Source organism: Zosterops lateralis (genome assembly GCF_965231275.1).
Source record: "Zosterops lateralis genome assembly, chromosome: 21".
Classification (NCBI taxonomy): Eukaryota; Metazoa; Chordata; class Aves; order Passeriformes; family Zosteropidae; genus Zosterops; species Zosterops lateralis.
The window spans coordinates 1813655-1833562 of NC_139781.1; the positions used below are offsets into that span (position 1 = coordinate 1813655).

The 19908-nt window shown below is 45.4% G+C and overlaps 1 protein-coding gene across 2 annotated transcripts in view; it reads right to left on the reverse strand.

The window, feature by feature from the left end:
- LOC310917763 (synaptotagmin-like protein 2) overlaps positions 1–19908 on the reverse strand; it is a 29461-nt gene that overhangs the window by 8835 nt on the left and 718 nt on the right. For both annotated transcript variants that reach the window (XM_083876276.1, XM_083876275.1), the window contains exons 2-9: positions 11564–12092; positions 9228–9379; positions 6727–6820; positions 5577–5667; positions 5329–5422; positions 3677–4735; positions 2252–2350; positions 406–497 (exon numbers count right to left, since the gene is read on the reverse strand). In XM_083876276.1, the coding sequence (XP_083732402.1) occupies positions 406–497; positions 2252–2350; positions 3677–4735; positions 5329–5422; positions 5577–5667; positions 6727–6820; positions 9228–9379; positions 11564–11664 (1782 nt within the window). In that variant the 5' untranslated portion in view covers positions 11665–12092. The remainder of the gene's footprint in view (positions 1–405; positions 498–2251; positions 2351–3676; positions 4736–5328; positions 5423–5576; positions 5668–6726; positions 6821–9227; positions 9380–11563; positions 12093–19908) is intronic.

A 19908-nucleotide genomic window follows, 5' to 3' on the forward strand; every position in this document is an offset into this window, starting at 1 on the left:
TCGCAGCGCTGGAGAAAAAAAGAGATTGCTCATCCGAGTGCCATTAAAGCAGAGATCAGGTTAGGAGAGTGGAGCAGAGTGCAGGAGCCTCCCCAGGGCATCCCCTCCAAGCAGCACTGAACGTCATCGTTAACTGCCTCCAAACAGAGCTGCATGCCCCGCCTGGGCTCTGGGAAAGGGCACAGAGCGGTGGTTTGACACACAGGGCAGCATCCTCCAGGGTGGAGCTGCTGCTCTGGGTTACTGGGGGCTTCTTTCTTAAGGCATTTCTCATTTATTCATGACATAACCAAGGCATGCCTAAAGCAGGTGCTGTTGGTCCCCAGGGGAAACATTCTCATGACACCAACTGCCATTCAAGGAATGCTGTGAACACTATTTCAGCCATTTCTGGCATCAACCCACCTCAGACAACAGGAGAGGAGAGGATCTGCTCAGGTCTTTGACTCTTTCAGGTTCAAGAAATTGATGTGTTATCAAATGGGGTTTATTGTATGCTGCAGGTACAAAAAAAAAAAAAGGCATCAAGATAGCTTGTCAGAATCAGGAAATTATAAGTCACACTTTTGTTAAAGGGCACAAGGAAGGAGAAAAAGCTTGTGGAAGGCACTAGAGCACTACCTACTTGTCCTGTCTGTGTCACCTGTCATTGAAGCTGATCCTCCCCAGGACAAAAACTGCTAATTAACATCCCAGAGCTATTTTCAGTGCGTTTTCATTCACTGTGTAGGAGTGTGGAACTCCCTCTAGTGGCTCATCTAATTCCCTCAGCAGCACAAGGACGTGGATGTTCTCTGCTTTTTTTGTAGAAAAGAGCACAGAAATATTTATGCCCATAATTTCCCCACTGCATACACCACTCAAGTACTCTGCTAGATACAGAGGAGGACAATAGCCAGATTAGCTAAAAGAAAAAAGTTAGAAAGTTCCCTATCAATAGGAAGATGGTTACTGGACTGCTTAAAAGTCTAACTAAAACTTTTTTTTTTTTTGTCTCTTTATCTTCTCCCAGTAACTCTCTTGAAGATTACTTTCTCCATCCCAGAAGAATTCGCTTTGAAAAGATACATGTATATGAACATGCATGTTCATATACACACTTCTTTAGCATTTTGGGCATGAGGATACATTCTTTGGTGCTCAAAATGCCCAGGAGATTCTTGATTTACCATTCATTTGATATTTACTATTTTTCTTTCCAACCTTGAATAAATAATTATTTATTAATAATCTAACCTTCTCTACAGACTATTTGCCATACTGCAAACATGAAACTGGAACTCTGTTACAGGAGTGTTTTCAAGGCTGAGGTTTAGGGCTCCAGAGAAGGGGATAAGCTGAAATCTTGGTGGTCTTGGTGCAGAGCATGTCCCTGAAGAGCACAGTGGGGCCTGGAGCTTTGACCCACCATCCCTGGTGACATGTTGAGCACCACATGATGGGGCAGTGGTGGTACAAGGTGCCAGCCGGGCTGGGCACAGCCACAGGGCTCTGCAGTGTGAGCTGCCAGCAAGGTGCCTCCCTCACATAACTAGGGCTGGATTTAAATTGGCTCAGTCAAAGCCTCCTTTGGCTTTACCTTTACCTTTCCTTGGGCATTGCCTTCCCATACTTCTCATTTCAGTCCTGGCAGCTTTGGCGTCACCATTTTCCTTTTAGGACAAGCTCTGAGCTGTCTTTTTGGCCAGGTTTCACCCTCTGGGGACTGTCACTGGCTTTCTAAGACACAGAGCCTGCTGCTCCTTCCCTCAGGCACTTTCTATGGCTGCAGCTTTCTTGGGCTTCTTCAGGCAGGCTGCTGCTTCCTTGGTCACCTTCTCCTCAGCTTCTCAGGGTTTCTAGGGGACAGACTGCCACCATAAAACACGTCCCAGCTGGGGACATCGACCCAGCCACGGGCTCTGCTCTGGTGAGGGGAGAGGCCTCATGAGCAGGACACACACTGACAGCAGGTCTGGTACCTCAGATCAATCCACAGCCCTCGTGCAGGAACAGGAGAGATGACCACGAGCTTCTTGCCAATCCTTTGAAGCCCTTGTGTTTTTGCTGAAGTAACAAACCATCAATCTAGCTGCAATTTCCTGGCTCTGAATTTAATTTTAGGCAGTATAAACTCTCTAATTTGATGATGAAACAATATGTCATTTTCCTAGCCTGGTACATGCACAGAAGCATGGCGATGAAAAACTGGCATTAATATATTACCTTCAGCAAATGTAAACCAAGAAGAAGAAAGAAAGATGCTACTCACTCTCTGTGGTTGTGTAAATGTTCACCATGCTCTTTGCAAGATTAATGCTATTTGCTCGGGCCAGTGCCTGAGCAGCAGGAGAATGATCCCCATCTTCCTCTGGAATACACAAAAAGCCAAATCAACATGGTAAATAAACCAACACCAATGGGCAGTGCATCAACAAGCCCGTGTGTGTGTGTGTGTGTGTGTGTGTGTGCACGCCTCCCTTGGTCACTCTGCCCAGAGTAGTTACACTGCATAGGGCTGCTTCCCAACCATCCTGGTGCTCTGATGTCTCCCCTAAAAAAACCTCTTCACACTGTGCCAGGAAATGTAAATACTGGATTAACCCAGTCCCCAAGACAGACCAGCTCTTGTGAAGAGCTTCCAGTGGAACAGAGACATCTGTTAATATCAACTTGAAATGAATGAAAGAATAAAGGAAAAAACCCTGAGAAATAGTAGAATGATCTAGTGTATAAATGGTTTGACTTAATGATCTCAGATGTCTTTCACAAGCCAAAATATTCCAGAAAGAAAATACTGACCTGAAGTGCAATTCTGGATTTTCATAGGAATGTTATATGAGGTAGGAAATAAGCCAATAAATGACAAAATTAAAAAATAAAAATTAGGTGAGACTGTGGAAAATCCTCTCAAACAGGTCTCCCCCAGGTACATGAGGACAGAAAATTTGGAAAAAGAAGGTAAGATGCTCTCTCTTCATAGGCCTTTGCTTGGAAATATAAAGTGAGTTGCAAATAACAGTAACTTTTTCTCATAGTCGCAGTCAGTACAAGAGCCCATCATACCCAGAGGAAGAGGCTGATAATACGGTGATGCCATTGACACCATCATGGTTGGGAACATGGTATCAGAACCCAGAAAGATCAGACTCCTTGTTCAGTCCACTTTGCTTAAAGTTTAATATCAAAGTTCACTTGTGCATTCCAAAAAGACACAAAATATCATTTAGGCACCAACAGCCAGTGGCTACATCAAGGTACTTTGAGAGCCAGTGTATTTATTAAACACTTTGCTTCACAATTTATTTCTTCTATTTGTGTTAGACTTACACTACCACAAAGAACTCCAGTCCCACATCGGAAGAAAACACAATCCTGCCAGTGAGTGAAATAAAGTGAGTTCCTGTGATGTGTTGTAGGTAGTGTAGGGCTGTCCCAAGGTGAGGTGCTTGCAGGTGAGGCACAGGGGAGGAAAGCAAGGGAATGTGGCACTGACCCCTTCTACATTTGCACTAGGCTACACAGGATTCTGTGTCTGCAGAACACATTCTACACAAGCAACTCTGCACAAATTGCAATATAGGATAAATGGGCAGATGAAGAAAATGTGCAAAATGCAGAAGGGTTAGGGAAGAAAACAGGCTTAGGGATGTCTCTCTATTTGGATTTCACAGGGTGCAGTCACAGCCCTCAGTACCTGAGTAAACAGCTGAGTCTGTTCCCTGAACAGCTTCTCTCTCTCCAGATGGTTCACTGGGTGTTGGCTGGACTGAAGACTCACACATTTTTTCCTCAGGTAGCTCTCCATTTATTTCCATGTTGTCTTGAGTGCCCAAATCAGATCTTTCCTCTTTCTCATCATCGTTTTCACCATCTGTGAGCACAGGGTCGATCAGTATCTGTACCCTGCTGGCCAGGGACCTCGCTCTGGGCTTGTGCTGCTCTGCCACCACCAGCTCCTCCACGGGCACCCCTGGCTCCAGTGTGCTGCCAGACACATCCTTGGTGGGTGACTCAGGATGGATGGAAGGTGCTCTTACAGGCAGTCTGGATTTCTTGGAGCAGTGCTGCACTTTCTCCTCCTCTGCCATGGGCAGCTTCCCATTGCTCTCACCCAGCGAGTCATTCCTTGTAGCCTTGCTCTTGGCATAGCTGGATCTGGGAGGGATGGAAACAGAGCCCTTCCTTGCAGGAGTGGCACAGCTTGGCTCCTCCTCACTGGAAGACAAGGTTATTGTCCTTTTGTAGGGGCTCTTTGTTCTGGGTAAGGCAGCAGGTCTCCCCTCAGCAGCCTGGCCGTGCCCGGCCTGCACGGAGAGCGAGCGGCCCAGCCCGACCTGCCTGTTCTCCGCCTGTGCCCCCGGCTCCGCTCCCTTCTCCCAAAAGTTCTTCAGGTTCCTGAAGTGCTCCCGGTCCAGGCCGATGTCCTCCTCCTTGTTATTCATTGCTGAGATCGTGTAGTTCACGCCTTGTTTAAAGGCCCGGCCGCTTTCCCCATCCGAGGGCAGGGCTCTGGGGGCCTCGTTCTGTGCCAGGCTCTTTTCCGCCAGCCCCTCCTGGTTCACGGACTGCTCACACCCGGGGAAGGCTCTGCTCGGCTTCTTCTTAACTGGAATTTTGCTGGGAGCAGGAGTTTCTTCGGGTGGAGTTTTTGGCCCCTCTGTGGTGCCGGTGGCCCCATCAGCAGGTTCTCCCCCAGGGGGGGTGCTGGGCTGAGGCACAGCATCCTCTGAGGGCAGTGGGGATACCCCATCACCTACAACAACAACAGCAAATGCTCAGAGCCTTCCCTCTGCATCACATCCAGCCTCTCCACAGAAGGTCTGGGCTGCAAGTTCTCAATGAGATTTTCAGAATTCATCAATATATTCCTAGTTCTTTTCCAGATAAAGTTCCCTTCCATCTGAAGAAAGCCCTGAAAACCCCACTCTTCCTTGCAGCAGAAAAAAAATCCACTGAGCTCTAAACTGTTGCTGTGAGTTGTGGATTTGTTTGCAGGTTCCCTTTCAAGTTGACAGCTTCCCTACTAGCTATTTGCAATGTTCCAAAATTCACTATCCAGTCAATGCTGGAAAGAGAGGGTAAATCCTCTTCTGGATTAAAGAGCTGAGAGCCAAGCACTCAGTTTAATTTGTACTGAGAGCCCAGAGAGGTTTCAGTCATCAGATTGCTTTCTGCCTTGGTCCCTGCTGCCCTGGCTGTAATTCACAAAGTGTTGGCAGCTCATTCTTATATGCCAACAAAGGTACTCTTTGTTATTTATTTGTACACACACTGAAAAGCATCTTGTCTCTTGGTGTTTGATGTTGAGTAACAAAACCACCAATAGCTCAGTGAACAAAAACTCACCTTTTCTAGACAAATGAGAGCTGTTTGTCGCAATCACAAATGGACTTGTTCCAGTGTCACTCTCTGAGGAAGAGATATCATGTGTGCTGGATCTCTGAACAGAAGACAAATCTTATAAATATTGGCAAGACTGGAAAAAATGTGTTTTATTTGAGCAGAGACACAAGGGAAGCCCCTGTCAGGAGGTACAGAGAGTGTGAAGCTCCAAAGAGTAACAAAACGAAGTGCAGAGGCTGTGTCTGTACTACCTTGTAAGATGCAGACGACTGGACAGGAAGTCTTGGCTTCAGTTTTGGCAAAATCTTGTCCTCTGTGGTTTCAAGAGTAGGTGTACCAGATCTGTGGGAGAGGAGAAATGGCTCAACAAGGAGGTCTGTGGTAATGATGTGTCTGTTTGGGTGTTCAGGCAGTCTTCAACATCACCACAGCTCTGCTCAACAAACTCACAACTCACTCAACAAAAACAGTATGTGTCAACTACTAGGTTTGTTCAGACTTTCTCCTTCTGGGAAGTGCCAGAAGAGCCCAAGGGCCATGCAGAAGGGAGAGACATTTCTATTCTATGGCCCAGGAAGGAACAGGCCACACCTTGCTTAAGACTGAATGAGAAAAACAAAGCTAGCTTTTCAGGATTTAACCAACCCTCCCCAATAAAAACCACTGCCAGCAGAGCAGGAGCACCTAGGGCCTGTTGCCTCTGGATCCCTCATTAAACAACGCCCACTAATCAGCTGCAAGAGGTTTCCAAGTGTTGTCAAGGCCCATATTTAATATTTAACTGGAGCAACTGCCACCTGTGGAGAATGATTCCTCATTCTGCTGACAAAAAAAAAGGCAAATGAGATGGGAACAACAATACATGAATATGTGAATATTTTAATTGCTTCTCCACACTCCACGGATATTGACTGAGGTCATTGACTTGCTCTTTGGAGTGCTTTTAACAGATGTTTTTGCTCAGTCAGCACAACGTGAAGTCCTACCAGGCCTTGATGGAGAGTGCTGAGCACTGGACACAGAAGTAGACACCAGCAGGAAATGAGCAGTTTCCTCACACAGCTCATTTGGTTAGTGTTGCTCCATAGCAAAAATTAAACAAATAAAACCATAATTACTTTGAAAAACTAACCAGCATATCCTGACATTAGAGACAGCTCCCATTTTGCTGATCCCTTATCAAATCATGCAGGAAAAGACCTTTGTGGGATAAGCACATTAGCACTTGATTATTAAGGGTGGATTGATAGTCTGACAATTCCTGGAAGAAGGACTTAAAAAGTATCCTATAGAAGGTATTACTTATACAGCTTCAGAAACTCAGTTAGGGTTTAATGGGTAGCATTCAATTTTCATTAGAAGCAGGAGCAGCAGCCTGAGCATTGCACTGAGCAGTGTTACCTTCCCTCTCCTGCATCAGCAACGTCCTCAGGAAGGGCAGGACTTGGGGCAGCTTTGCTTTCCACACCCATCTGGATGTGCTTGTTGGCCTCATCTGTAATGTAACAGAGACAAGTGAGAAATGACATTTCATTAAACTTGTAGTGCTTGGTGTGTTTTGTTTGGGGTAAGAAGATTTGCCCAATGGAAAAGCACAATCCCTGGGGGTTTAAGAGGAGAGGGATCTCAGGGGTTCTGCCTGCTTTCCCCAAGGATGGGGAGCCCCAGGGCAGCAAAGACACCTCCAGACCCCCCAGGTCCAAGAGGACAAAGCTGCCCAATGCCTGATTCGTGCCAGGAGCTGTCACATCACTGGAAACCTCCACAGGACGCTGCCATTGACTGTCAATAAAGTTAATCTGTTCCAGGATTTAAATTCAGCCATTTCCTGTTTTGACTCAAGTCATCCGATCTTGGCAAACAAAGGAGGAGGCCAATACAGTTAATGAGGAGATCCCTGTTATTTTTACTGGCACGAGGCCCAGCTATATCTTCTAAGTTCCCAAAGACCCCAAATTAAAAACAATAGAGGATGGTAACTTTTACAGCAGACTGCAGGGTATAATGCTGCATTAGGTATTTTGGTAGCAACTGGGTTTTCTTGCTACTGCAAAACCAAAAGGATTAAACTCTCAGACAGTGAATAAAAGCTCAGTCTGGTCAACAAGATCTGTATGTATTTATCCATGTAGTTGGTCTGTTTCAAAGAGAAAAATCTACCTGTTACGAGAACTGCCAAACCATTCGAGGATATATTTTATTAATACAGTGAGCCACATCCTCCTCCTCTTCTGCCTCACACCTGGGGCAGGGAGGTGCCAGCAGGCAGCTGTGCTGGAAATAAAGGAACCAAACACAGAACTCCCACACTTTCCCTTTGCCTGTCATGGTTGAAAAGGCCTTGACAACCAAAGACTGCATTCAATCCTTGTTGGAACCCTGGGCACTGAGAATTTTCAACTTTCTGTGCTGACAGACACTGACCCCCAAGCGAACACTGCACTGACCTGAGGCTGTGGAAAAGGCTTCCAAAATTGAGTGACAGCACTGGGATTGTGGGTGTGTGGTTTGAATAGAAGTGTGTGTTACCACAGGGTGGAAAACTTAAAGTTTTTAGTTTGTAGTAATATATATAAAACAAGATGGAGGTTTTAGGGCAGAGGCTGAGTCCTTCTTTTTCACCTTCTTCTTCATGGCTCTGGGTGGTGTTTTGTAATTGGGTAGAAAAATCTGCATTGTGGATAATTTAGGTGTCATTTTTAAACTGAAAAGTTTATTCTTTAAAGGCCTTGTAGAGAGAGATAGGAGCCATTTTTCAGTTTGTTAGCATGAAGTGCTATAGAGCTCACAGCTTGTGAGACTGTAACAGAGAAGACTTAATAAACAGCTGAGTCCGAACACGAACTGTGTCTCTCAAGCAATTAATCCTGACCCTGGCAAAAAGAAGATAAAACACTACAATCCCTCACCCCACTTGCAAAGTCACTGTGTCGTGCTTGCTCTTCACTGACACTCCTCCCTCAGACAGAGCTCTTCATTCCTGGCTGGCAGAGGCAACAGGAAGCCTTCACTTCCCATCCAAATCCCTGCCCTGAAAACTGGCTCAGCCACTGACACAGCTCCCATCCCCACAAACAGTTCAGTACATTATAATCCATCAAGACAAGCAAGACATGCCTTTGGTAACTTTAGGATGAGACAAGAAGCAAATTCCGACAGAAATCAGGAGTGGCCTGACCAGTTTGACTTGCCCATACATGTATTTTTATGCATGTGTATAAAATTGACAGGCACTCCTGCTCTAAGACTTTTACTCATTTCCTACCACACTAAAACAAAGATTCTTAGTGGGGTATTCATAACTAACTGTGCAGCAGGGCTCACTTGCCACAGCACGTAGATAAAATGCCACAAAGCCCTTCTTACTTTGAAAACCACATCTTGTCCTGGAATTATTTCCATGTAAAAAGCAATGCATGGACCCTCTCAAGTGGGTGAATGCATGGCAGGAGGAGAGAGGCACCCTGTCCCTTTGCAGAAATGTGACTGATCTCAGCATCCCAGAGGCCTGTGAGAGCACCTCTTGTCACATCACTTCAGGAACTGGGGCACCAATGACCTCTAGCAAACAGAAATTTTGGGAAAAAGAAGCAAAAAAAAAACCCCCAAAAAAACCCAAAAAAAACCCCCCACCAAAACCACCAAGAAAAAATAAGCTGAACTGGGGAAAATGCATCCACTGCACATGGCTTTTGCCCTGCTCCTCTGCCACTGTAATTTTTTTCTTTGAGCCCTGATTTGATAACAAGGGGTGTTTTTCTGGTACTGAAAACATAGGTGAGAATCCCCTTATCATTATACAGAGAGTGATTCTCAACAGACTCCAGTACAGGGAGACTCCCATCCTGGACCAATTTTTGTCCATCAATGTGTTTTCTGAAGTTTTACACTAACATACTTACTTTCTAGTTTGCCCTTTTTCCTTCTAATTGATGCCCGAAGCAGATCCGGCCCCTCCAAGTCTTCCTGAAACCGTTTTGCTTTCACTTCTGAAAACCATTCACCTGTCACAAACTTCTTCTTCTTCTCGTCCTTGATGGAGCCTTGTATCCTCCTGAAAGTCAATGCAAGCATTACACACCAAAAAGATCTTCAAAGTTTTGGCTTCCCCTGAGCTGCCTTTGTGATGTATCCATGGGTTCACCTGTCTGACACCAGGAAGGATCCAGAGATTATTCTCTGCAATCACAAGAGCCAAACCAGGATTAAAACAGCAGCTGATTTATTCTTTATCTGAAATTGTAAACTCGGGCTTTCACCTCTTCCAAATTTCACAAATCCAAACCATTCACCTAGCAAGGAGATTTGTCCACTTGCTTGGCTGCCCTGAGGGTTAAGGAAGGGGTGGGACTATTTGTCTGTCTTGCATTTCTCCATTTTATTTGTCTATTAATCCGTTCATGGGCTGCAAAACCTTTTAGATCAAATTTGCTGCAAACTACAGAAAGAAATAATAATATTTAGGGAAGAACCTGTCCCTGCAGCGTTCTCCCTGGACACTGCTCCTTTCCCTGCTATGTCCATTTTGGCACTCACATGGTTAGCTCTCCCTCCTAAGCCTGGCTTCTCCTCCTGTACCTCACTTGGGCACACCCAGGGCTGGTTTTTGGCACCTAAACCTGGCAGTGCTCAGTACTCTAACCCTCCTCACCATGGTTTGCTGAATTAGCTGCCTTTCAGATGGCACAGCTCACCACAGTTCAGGGTCCCTGTGGTGAGGAAGTTCCCACCTCAGCCCAGCTCTCAGCAGGAAAAGGGGGCAAACCCCCAGATGACCCTGAAGCCTTGAAGGGTCACATTTGGCTGCCTAAAGGCCAGGAGGGAGCAGGGATAACTCGGCTCAAAACTCTGCAGGCTATGCTGGGGACTCAGGCTCCCATCTAGACCAGGGCTGCACTGCCTCCATGAGGGTCTCAAGGTGCTGGGCCAGAGGAAATAGATGTTTTAATCCTGCTGACAGCAGATCAGGGAAATGCCTTTGACTTCATTTTGCCCAGCAGGCAGACTGTATTGACACCAAACATGTCTTACTGCAGGTAGCCAAACTGACAGCAAGGGGCTCTGGGCAGGACCTAATTCACTTCACTCCCAAATCAAAGCCTCCCGTGCAACAGCTTTCAAAGTAAAAAAAAAAAAACCCAAAATAATCCAAACACTCTTTTTACCAAACCTCTACTTCAGAGGAAAAATTCACTCCATTTCAGAAAAAGCGAAACCCAAAAGAAATACAAAACAAGCCTTTTTGAATTTGCTTCAGTTCAGAGGAGAGGTAAAAGCATGCAGACCCATACACCCCAAGCTCTGGCTCCAGTTGTTTCTCCAGCTCACCTCCCAGCAGAGGCCAGGGTACACAGGCTCCCAGGAGCCTGCAGCAAAGCTTCTTGCTCCCTCTTCAAGCCTTGAGCATCCTTTCTAGAAGGATATAGATTTCTATATATTTCTATCTTACTCTTTTTTTGGCTCAACAGCAAATGGAGGACTCACACCCTTAGCTGGGCTAAACCGGCACAGTGCCATTCACACTCACTGAGTTACTCATTTCTTGCCATGGAGAATTCAGCTCCCTGAGCCTGGTACATACTGTCAGCCCAGATGGTCTAATGCTGGCATTTAAAAAGTGACAGCAGCAACAAGCAATCCTGATCAACCAGACCTGAGCTCCAGGATGGCCAATGGCAGAGGAGCTGAACTGAGCAACAATCCCTGGCTCTGGAACCTCCCTGCAAACCTCTGGCAGATCATGGAGCCTCTGATCACCCCTCTCTGTAGGAGAGATGGTGCACCTCAAAAAGCAATGGGGCAACATAAAACAGAGAAGGGGATTTAAAATCTCATTTTGTATAATCTCATTTTAAAACACTCATTTATGGCCTTTCTGTGCTACTGAGTGAGTAAAACAAGGTAGCAGCTGCTCCCCTGCTCAGACCTCTGCCACCAAGAAATCAATGTCTTCCTCCACCAAACAGGAAAGGGGTGATTGCCCCTGGCAGCTCCGAGGGCTGATGATTAACTCAAAAGGAGAGTCCACTCCTGCAAGGAGAGGACAGCAGCAACAGAAGGATGGCTGGGGAAGATGAGGTACAATGAAAAGATCTACCAGAATCTGAGCAAAAGGGACAGTATTGCTGCAATCTGCACCTCTCCTTCTTCACACACACACACACACACACACACACGCTCCTCTCTCAAAGGAGTGAAAAAATCTTCCCCAAGGGAAGCTCACATCCTGCTCTCTCACCTGATGCGATCCCCATCCTTCTTCTTCAGCTCTGCATCTCTCTGCAGAACCTTCATCAGCTTCTCATACTCCTCCTCGGTCAGGAAGCTCAAGTCCAACATCTTCCCTACAATCTTCTTCAGCTCTTCAGTGGCTCAGGTGAAGGCAGGGCAGGCACCAACCCAGCCCATGGGCAGCCCCTCGCAGCCGCCCCGGTGCTGAGTGAGGCGCGGCTGGAGAGGAAGGATTCACCACAGCATTCCTGGGGTGGAACTCGCCCTAGCACCTGGCCTTGCACTTCCAGGCTCTTGGCTGGCACGTCTCTCTGTGCTGCATGCTTTCCCCTGCCAGGAAAATCCTCTCAGCAAAACCGGGCTGCTCTGCTTTTCTCCGGGTGCCAACGTCAATCCGAGAGGGAAGGAGTGAGCTCCTGCCACCCGCCGGAGCCTCCTCAGCAGGCACCAAAGCTCATCTCACCAACAGCAAGCCCAGCACCTCTGGCATGCACCCTCCTCACCAGGGGAGTCTGCTCTCTGCAGTTCAAGCATCCCTGCAAAAGAAATAGCACCGAGATGCCTTTTATGATAAGCGTGACATATGGTAACCGAATGTGTACATTGGAGGTTTTTATTTGCTCTGCAGCACAAGTTCCAAAACGAGCTGCCCTGCTTTCCTCCTCACGTGGTATTAACCCAACCAAGACAATGTTTTATTTCAGCTCTTTCCTACTTACAGGTAAACAGTTGATTCAGCATGCCACAAGCAAAATATGCATATAAATTACCAAATTGCTCACTTGCTTTTTACCTCCACTCTTCTTATCCTCCCTTCTCTGTGCCCTAAATGAGATCAAGGATAAGCAGCCAACCTTTGTAAAGCAATTGGGAGAGGACAGAACAGCAACCTGCAAGCATTTCTGCTGCATGTTATGCTATGAAATACCAGGGGCTGCTCATTTTCTAATATGTGTGTCCTTTGCTTTATGCTGCACTGGTATTTGCTATTCAAACACTACTGGTGCAGAAAACTTTTGTGTTTCAAAAGACAGTGAAAATGGCCAGAGGCTGCAGGGCGTGGAAGAAAGGTAAATCAAGCACTGCCTTGCTACTTTATTCCTTTTCCTCTCTCTTGGCCAACTTTAGGGCAGGAAGGCACACCTTTGAGGGAGGAAAAGTTCTGCTCCTGCCCATGGAGGCAGTTTCTACCTCACTCAATTTTTCTGCTGTTTCCAAACCTTTGAAGTGATTGTGGGTTTTGTGATACTTTGTTGTTTCTTCCAAAGCCGCTGCCTTGGGAGTCAGATCATTAAAAATTAATAAATCCCAGGTTTCATGGCAAACATGAACTGAAGGACATCAAGCCCCTTCCCTAATCTCAAAGCTTGTGTCTCTAATCTGTGCCTTTGAGGATATCAACCTCAGTCCTTTCAGGGCATCTACTTCAGTGCTTTGCTTCAGCAAGAAACTCCTTCCTTTTGCCTACCCCAATGTCCCTGAGAGGTGCCAGCCCATCCCAGCTGACACAGGAATTACCCCTTTGCAGCCACCCTCACTGGGCTTGACACCTCAGCCTTCACAGCCCCTTTAAATTCCCCAAAGCTGGTGTTTTCATTATTTTTGTCACTTCTTTGGACTGTCTACATGGTGCATCCCTTTCATCAGGTGGCCCATCCAAAGTTGAAAACCAGCTCTTCAGCTGAACTTTGCTCATCTGACATCATTTCAGGGACTTAGCTTGTTTTTTGGATGATATATTCACAAATGTTTGTCTTTTTTTGTAATGGCACAACAACATGTTGAAAGCAACAACAGCCATCAGACCATAGTGTTTACAAACAAATACCATAGAACACTGCACAAAAAAAGCTAATAAAAGGAATGGCATTGTCATAAAAACTCTTATTTTTTTGTAAAAAATTGTTGGAGGAAAGGAAACAACATTTCCTACTTCTTTAAGGCAAGAATGGCTGTGCTTGTCACACTACAATTATAGCCCTTATCATCTGAGAAACTATCAGTACCACTCCAAATAGTTTAAACAGAAACAAAAATAAAAAGCCCTGGTGAATCTCCACTCTTTAAACCTACATTTCATCCAGCTTGGCATGGCTCTTCCATGCTTAGTTTCGTTCCATCTACTCTTCCCTGGCTCTCAGGCACAATTCTACTTCTACAAAGACATATTTTATTTTTGAAAAGGTATCTAAGGACATACCACAGTCTTTGCTTCTCAAGAACTTTTATTTATTTTTAACAAACCCCATGACATGTGGGCTGAAACTCCTTCAGAAAATATTTCCAGTGAAGACTCATATTTATTCATTGGTATGGCAGTCAATTAAAAATAAAGGCTACTCCTTGGGGAAAAAGGCTACTTCTTTGTAAAGAGCCTTCCCCCCCCCCATTTCTTACTGAAACAGCTACACTAGAAGGAAAAGGTTAACAGAAATCAAACAGCCAACTCCTTCTTTTGTTTTATATAGTTAAAAATCAAACCACTTGATGCACCTGCTGTGGGAAAGTGAGCTGGTCCAGAAGACTGCTCCACTGGAGGTGGAGGTTTTGCTGCAAGTGTCAGGACCTGCAAAGCTGTTGACCCAGACCTGCAGGAACAAACAAGCCTGGGAAATTCTCTCCATCTGCAGCATGACCACGGGGCTGTCCCTGCTCCACTGAGCTTGGGCAGCCTCTGATGGGCACCCCCTGAGTGTGTTGGGCAGTGCACAGGCTGGAGAGGAGAACCCCAGCATGAACCACTCAGGGCAGAGCATTAAGGGAGAGTGTGCTAATTGTTAACCTGTGTCTGTAAGTGCAATAGATTAAGGATAAGAATGACCTGACAGGTACAGTACATTATCAGGCAGGTACAGCGCTGGGTGCTCACTCCCCTGATTGCCTAATCCCTGAGGCAGGCTCACACTCCTGCAGCAGCACCACACAGCTTGGGTTTGCTCTGTTAGAAATCCAAGATTTTCCAAATTAGAAAACGTTAGATTATTGCACATAATCCTCTCCCCAATCAAAGCCTCGTTAACAGACAGTCTGGACTCCGCAGGGGTGATGTAGTACAAACACCTAAATCAGGAGATCCACAGGAAAGCCAGGGCCCAAGGTGCATTATTTTCTCCTAATTTGCAATAAACCACTTGCAGCTCTGAACTGTCTACTCCTCTGCTGACTAGGAACAGCTGTGAACTACAAGAGCAGAGAATATATTTAATTGCTTTCTGAAAAGCTATTCTTAAATATGCTGTCACTGCACTGACTGCAATGATATTTAGTCTGGCTTGCTGCAGAGAAATGAGAGAAAGAGCCCTACAGTTCCTACTCAAAAACCTGCTAAGCAGCTAAGTCATCTAGAAATGGCCTTCAGATGAGAGACAGCTGATAAGATAAAGAATAACTACAAACAAAGCAGGCAATTGTAGTCTCCCAGAGCAGTCCACATCTAAACACATCTGTTACCATCACACAGGAAATGTCAAGGCCAAATTCTGGCAATGCCAGCTGCAAATGCCAGAATTGTTCAAGTTGAACTACTCACAGACTTTATACATATTTTTCTCTGTTCAGTGAGGGCTGTACATGACAGAGAGCCATTCCCACCTCAGACAGATAAATGAGCAGCTGATAACCCCCAGTGAGGGCAGCTTTGTCAGGCCCTGAGGGGCAGAGAACAGCTCTGACCCCAGAGATGGCTCTTCACTCCACTGTGCATCCCAGAACAAAAACAAACAAACAAACAAACAAAAAACAAACAAAAAAAAAAGACAACAACAACATTGCTCAGCTCATTCTGAGCACAGCCCTGGGTGGTTTCTCTCAGATCAAGTCATCGTTTCACATCACACTTTCCAATAATGTCCGGCATGATGGAGAATCTCTGCTGTTTTATTAAAATCTCTTCCCTCCCCCTCCCCTTAGGCAGCTTTAGTGAAAGGTGTCCATTGATCAAGAATGGCCCTGAGATGGCACAGAGGAATTGCAGGAATTTATCAGAACAAGCAGGTCTCCAGCCCAGCCCCTCCAGAGCAGCCAGCAGAAGCTATTTTGGAACAACAATACAATGCTAAGCCAAAGAAATGAGCAAACTCCCCTATTCAGTGCATGTGGGGAATGCATAACTGAGGAAATGGGTGAATCCTGCCTATCTGCACTCAGCCTCAGAAATACCTTGGCTTCCAAAGAACATCCCAGGACATTACAGAAGGTTCAGTTAAGGATGCATAAGATTTTTTCCTCCCCTCTCTGTTTCTACCCAAAGCAATGTAACCACCACATGAATAATTATCTCCACTGAACTCCACTCATCTCCTTCTAACAAGAAACTGCATGGGTGGAATTTGCATTACACACAATTTACTTCCTCTTAGCCATTTTTAATTAAATGAACCATCCTACGGTTACCACCTAGGGTAAATAAAAGACTGAGCTTTTCAGTCTTAATCATTATTTCCTAGAACCAACACGGCCAAAATAAAAACACCCATCAGAGGAAGAGTCTGACTCAGACTCCTTAAGGTCAACAAGTCCTTTTATTGGTAATAAACTGATAATGCAATGCTATAGTCTAAATATTTAAGAGTTCTGTTTATTTCATAGGTGGGAACTATTTGCAGAGCTTGCAGGATGTAGCTCATTGTAACCCTGCAGACTGCCAGAACACAAATAAACAAGCACAGCCACCTGGGACACCAAGAAATCCCCGAATATCCCAGAGAACAGGGATGGCTGGATCTCCAGAGAGGATGCCAGGACTTCAGAGACTTTGCCCTGTCACCCTGGACCCAGTTCATTCCCAGCACAGTCATTCCACTGCCAAGTGCCTGTGCTGGGGTTTGCTCTAAATCTCCGCTTATGTCCCCCAGAAAACGAGTTCTAAATGAAATTTCATTCCATATATATTAGTTTGTAGCAATTCTTCACCCCCACAGCGTAGCTGTGAGCCAGTTTAGGGCCTCTCATGGACATGCTGCTGTGCTTCTGCTACGCTGACTTTTCCATCAGAGAAACATCCTCATGCCCAGGCTTCCCTCTCAGCCAAGGGAGAACAGACGTGTTCTATCACCTTTAAAAACTCACCTGTCCTGCCAGCAGCGTTTCTAGATGCCACATGGTATGATGGGTACTCCTAACAGCATCTCCTCAGCTGTTTACACTTGAAAAGGCAACAATAATTAAATATGTGGCATCTAAAACTGAGCAGTTAACAGCTTAAAGCCAGAACACTGCAAGGATTTAGATTAATCACCTCCCTGTCCCCCTTTGTTACTCACTCATCCTCAGAACCCAGATATTTTCAATATGAAAAATGGGAGGTGGAAGGTAAGTTTTGGCTGAGTTCAAACAAAGGAACTGCAGAAATGGAAGATGAAGAAAAAAGCAACCACCCAGGAGAACTTCTGTCTTTTATTTTTGACCCAGAAAAATATTTGCTGACCTCAACTGTGCTTTCTTCCAAACATAATTTCTCCACATTTGCCTGCAGTGGTGACATGTCTTAAATTGCTTTCCTGACCCTGCCTGTTATGCCCCAATAATTGTGAGCTTGCAACACCTACCCTGGCCAGGAGCCCTTCAGATTAGAAGTTATTTTATTCAAAAAAACCCAAACAAAAAAACCCACAATGCTCAAACCACCTTGTTTTGTAACACGGTGGAGAAGTTAAAAATATGCAGGGGCCCAATTCCTTTGTACTCCTGCTGAGCTCAGTGGTGTGAGGGCTGGTGATAAATCCCAAGGGAAAACAGTGCTGTTTGTTTAGGAAACTTTGCATACTGAGGGATCCTTCCTTCTGGTCACTGATTATTTTTAAGCCTCAGCCATGCCTGAATGATTCTGAAATACCTTCAATTCCAGTGTTGAGTTAACTGTAAGACAGCAGGGTGCATCTCATTGTTTGAGAGATTTGGCAGGTTTAATTCCCTCCAACATTGGGGAAAAGGAGTTTTAGAAACACTTAGGAAGTACTGCCTGATCTGTAGTTTCTATTTATTGATGCCAAAACAAAGAGGGTCTACATCCAAGAGGCTGGGGTCACCCTCACAAGATGGAAGGGAACAACAATGATGCCCAAGTCTGTCCATGTCTGAGCCAGATCCATTTCTTTATCTCTTCTAATTCCCAAGCAAATGCTGAGGCCTTGACTGGTCTGTGCTGGGCCTAGAAATGCACTACACTAAAATTTCAACTGAAGCTGTTTTACTTTGTCACCCTGACATACAGTGAAAGGAAACTGCAGAGGGAGTAAGCCCCCATCACCTGCCTTCACAGACCTCGTTCCATGAGAAAACAAATTCAGAGAGGGGAATATTTTTTTTTAATTGGCCACTTTCCTTCTAGAAATAATGCAACTTTCCAGTGCAAACATAGCCATTAATTCACTATGTATATGTATACGCTCTAGGAGCAGGATGACCTGAGTGGGACAGGAGGCAGCACTCATGACTTACAAGAAGGTTCCACTGTCTGCCTCCTGCAGTGCTCAGAGGTAGGTGAAAGATCAAAAGATTTCAACACAAACTCAGAGTGCTTGTGCTAGGTTCTCCCTGCTGGAGAAAGTTGCAGTAGGTTAATTAGCTACAGGCACAGCTATAAACAGATGTGCTTAAACTAGCACAAATCTGCATGTGGACATGGCCTGTCATTTAGCTTATCCTTCCACAGACAAGGTGTTTCTTCCATCTTTGCAGCTCCATGAATACTTAGCAAATCTTGAAGGAAGGTGGAGAAAACAGACTTTTTGGATAAAAATAACAAGGTCATCTAAACCGTTGAACAAAGTAGTTTTATTTCTAGGTGCTTAAACTGAGTAAGACTGGATGCTTTTATATGAGCAGTGACAGCTCTAATTCTGCCCAGACACAACTGGATGGTGATGCTGTTGTGTAAAATGCCCCTTATGCTGCAGAGGGTGAGATGCCTGCCCAGGGACACTCCACACTGGTGACTCTGCTTTGCAGTGTCAGCCCTGGGAGCTGCAGCTCTGCAAGAAGGGAACAGCTTGGGCTCAAGCTCCTGAGGCCATGGAGGCTCAGCCACCCAGAGCAGCTCCCAGCAGCATCCTCCCTGGGTGAGTTTCTAATCCCATCTCTTTTGGCCTTCCAAAATGAACTGCACCATTAGGTTTAACTTGGAAAAAAAAAAGTGACTTGGTTTTGAATCAAGTGTCACTAACAAACCCTTCTTTTTCTCAGGTCTGTTGCCTGTTTACACCCCAGGACAGCCTTGTACTCCTTTCAACTTTGTTGCAAACATTTCCAATTGCTTTGTTTTTCTCTCTCCCGACGCACACACTCCCCTGCTACATCTCTGAAAGCAGATAACAATATTGATTTAAATGCAATCAAAGCGAGCCTGATGTACAATGAACACTTTGTCCCACGTTGTGCCATACCATGGCAAGGGCTGCCCCTTTCCCATGGATGGAGGCCCATTAAAGGGACACAATTTATGAGTCCAGAAGGGAAAAAAACCCACAAGTTTGCACTTCAATTACAGAATTGTGCAGGAGAGCAGAAACTCAGGTCACCACGTGGAGTTTCTCAGATATTCTGCCAAAGGTGGAACAGGGAGGGAGGTGAAGGAAATGGATTCAGCCCTCAGAACCAACTAATCCTGCCCGCTAGCACCCTGAAAGAGGTTCACACAGACAGGTCAGTAGATCTCCAGTCTGACCATGCCCTGTGGTCTGTCCCAGGGGCAGAGATGCAGGGCCTAGAATGGTCTGCAGCATCGCTGGACAGGATAAGTGCCACTGCAAATGTTTTTGTGAAAATGACTCACTGCCAAAGCAATCCAAGACATAAGAACCAAACAGGTCATAGGTTAACGTGGCTTATACAACAGCATTGATCACACTAGAGAGATGGCTGCAAAGGGAGCAGAAATTAATAAATGCTGGTTTTGTTGCCATGCCAAGCATTTACAACAACGAAGCATGAGCATGGAGGTAAATAAAACCAGGATGGAGAGGGGAGACTAGAAAATATACAGACAAAACAGCAGAAGTCACAGGAAGGTGACACATCATGATCCACATTTTTACAAGTAATTTAGAATGCTAAGTGGGGAAGCAAGAACAAAAAGTACACTATAAATCATCAAAAGTATCCCTTATTTTCTGGGACTTTCATTTTTTAAAAGTTGTTTATGTCAGATTTTCTCCACAGAGAAAGTTGTGGCTGCCCCATCCCTGGAATGTCCAAGGCCAGGTTGGATGGAGCTTTGGGCAACCTGCTCTAGAGTAAGGTGTCGCTACTCACGGTAGGGGGGTTGGAATGAGATGATCTTCCAACCCAAATTAGTCTCATTCCATAATCTCTCCTCTGAAAACCAGCAGCTGCCTCACAAACTTAATTTTAATA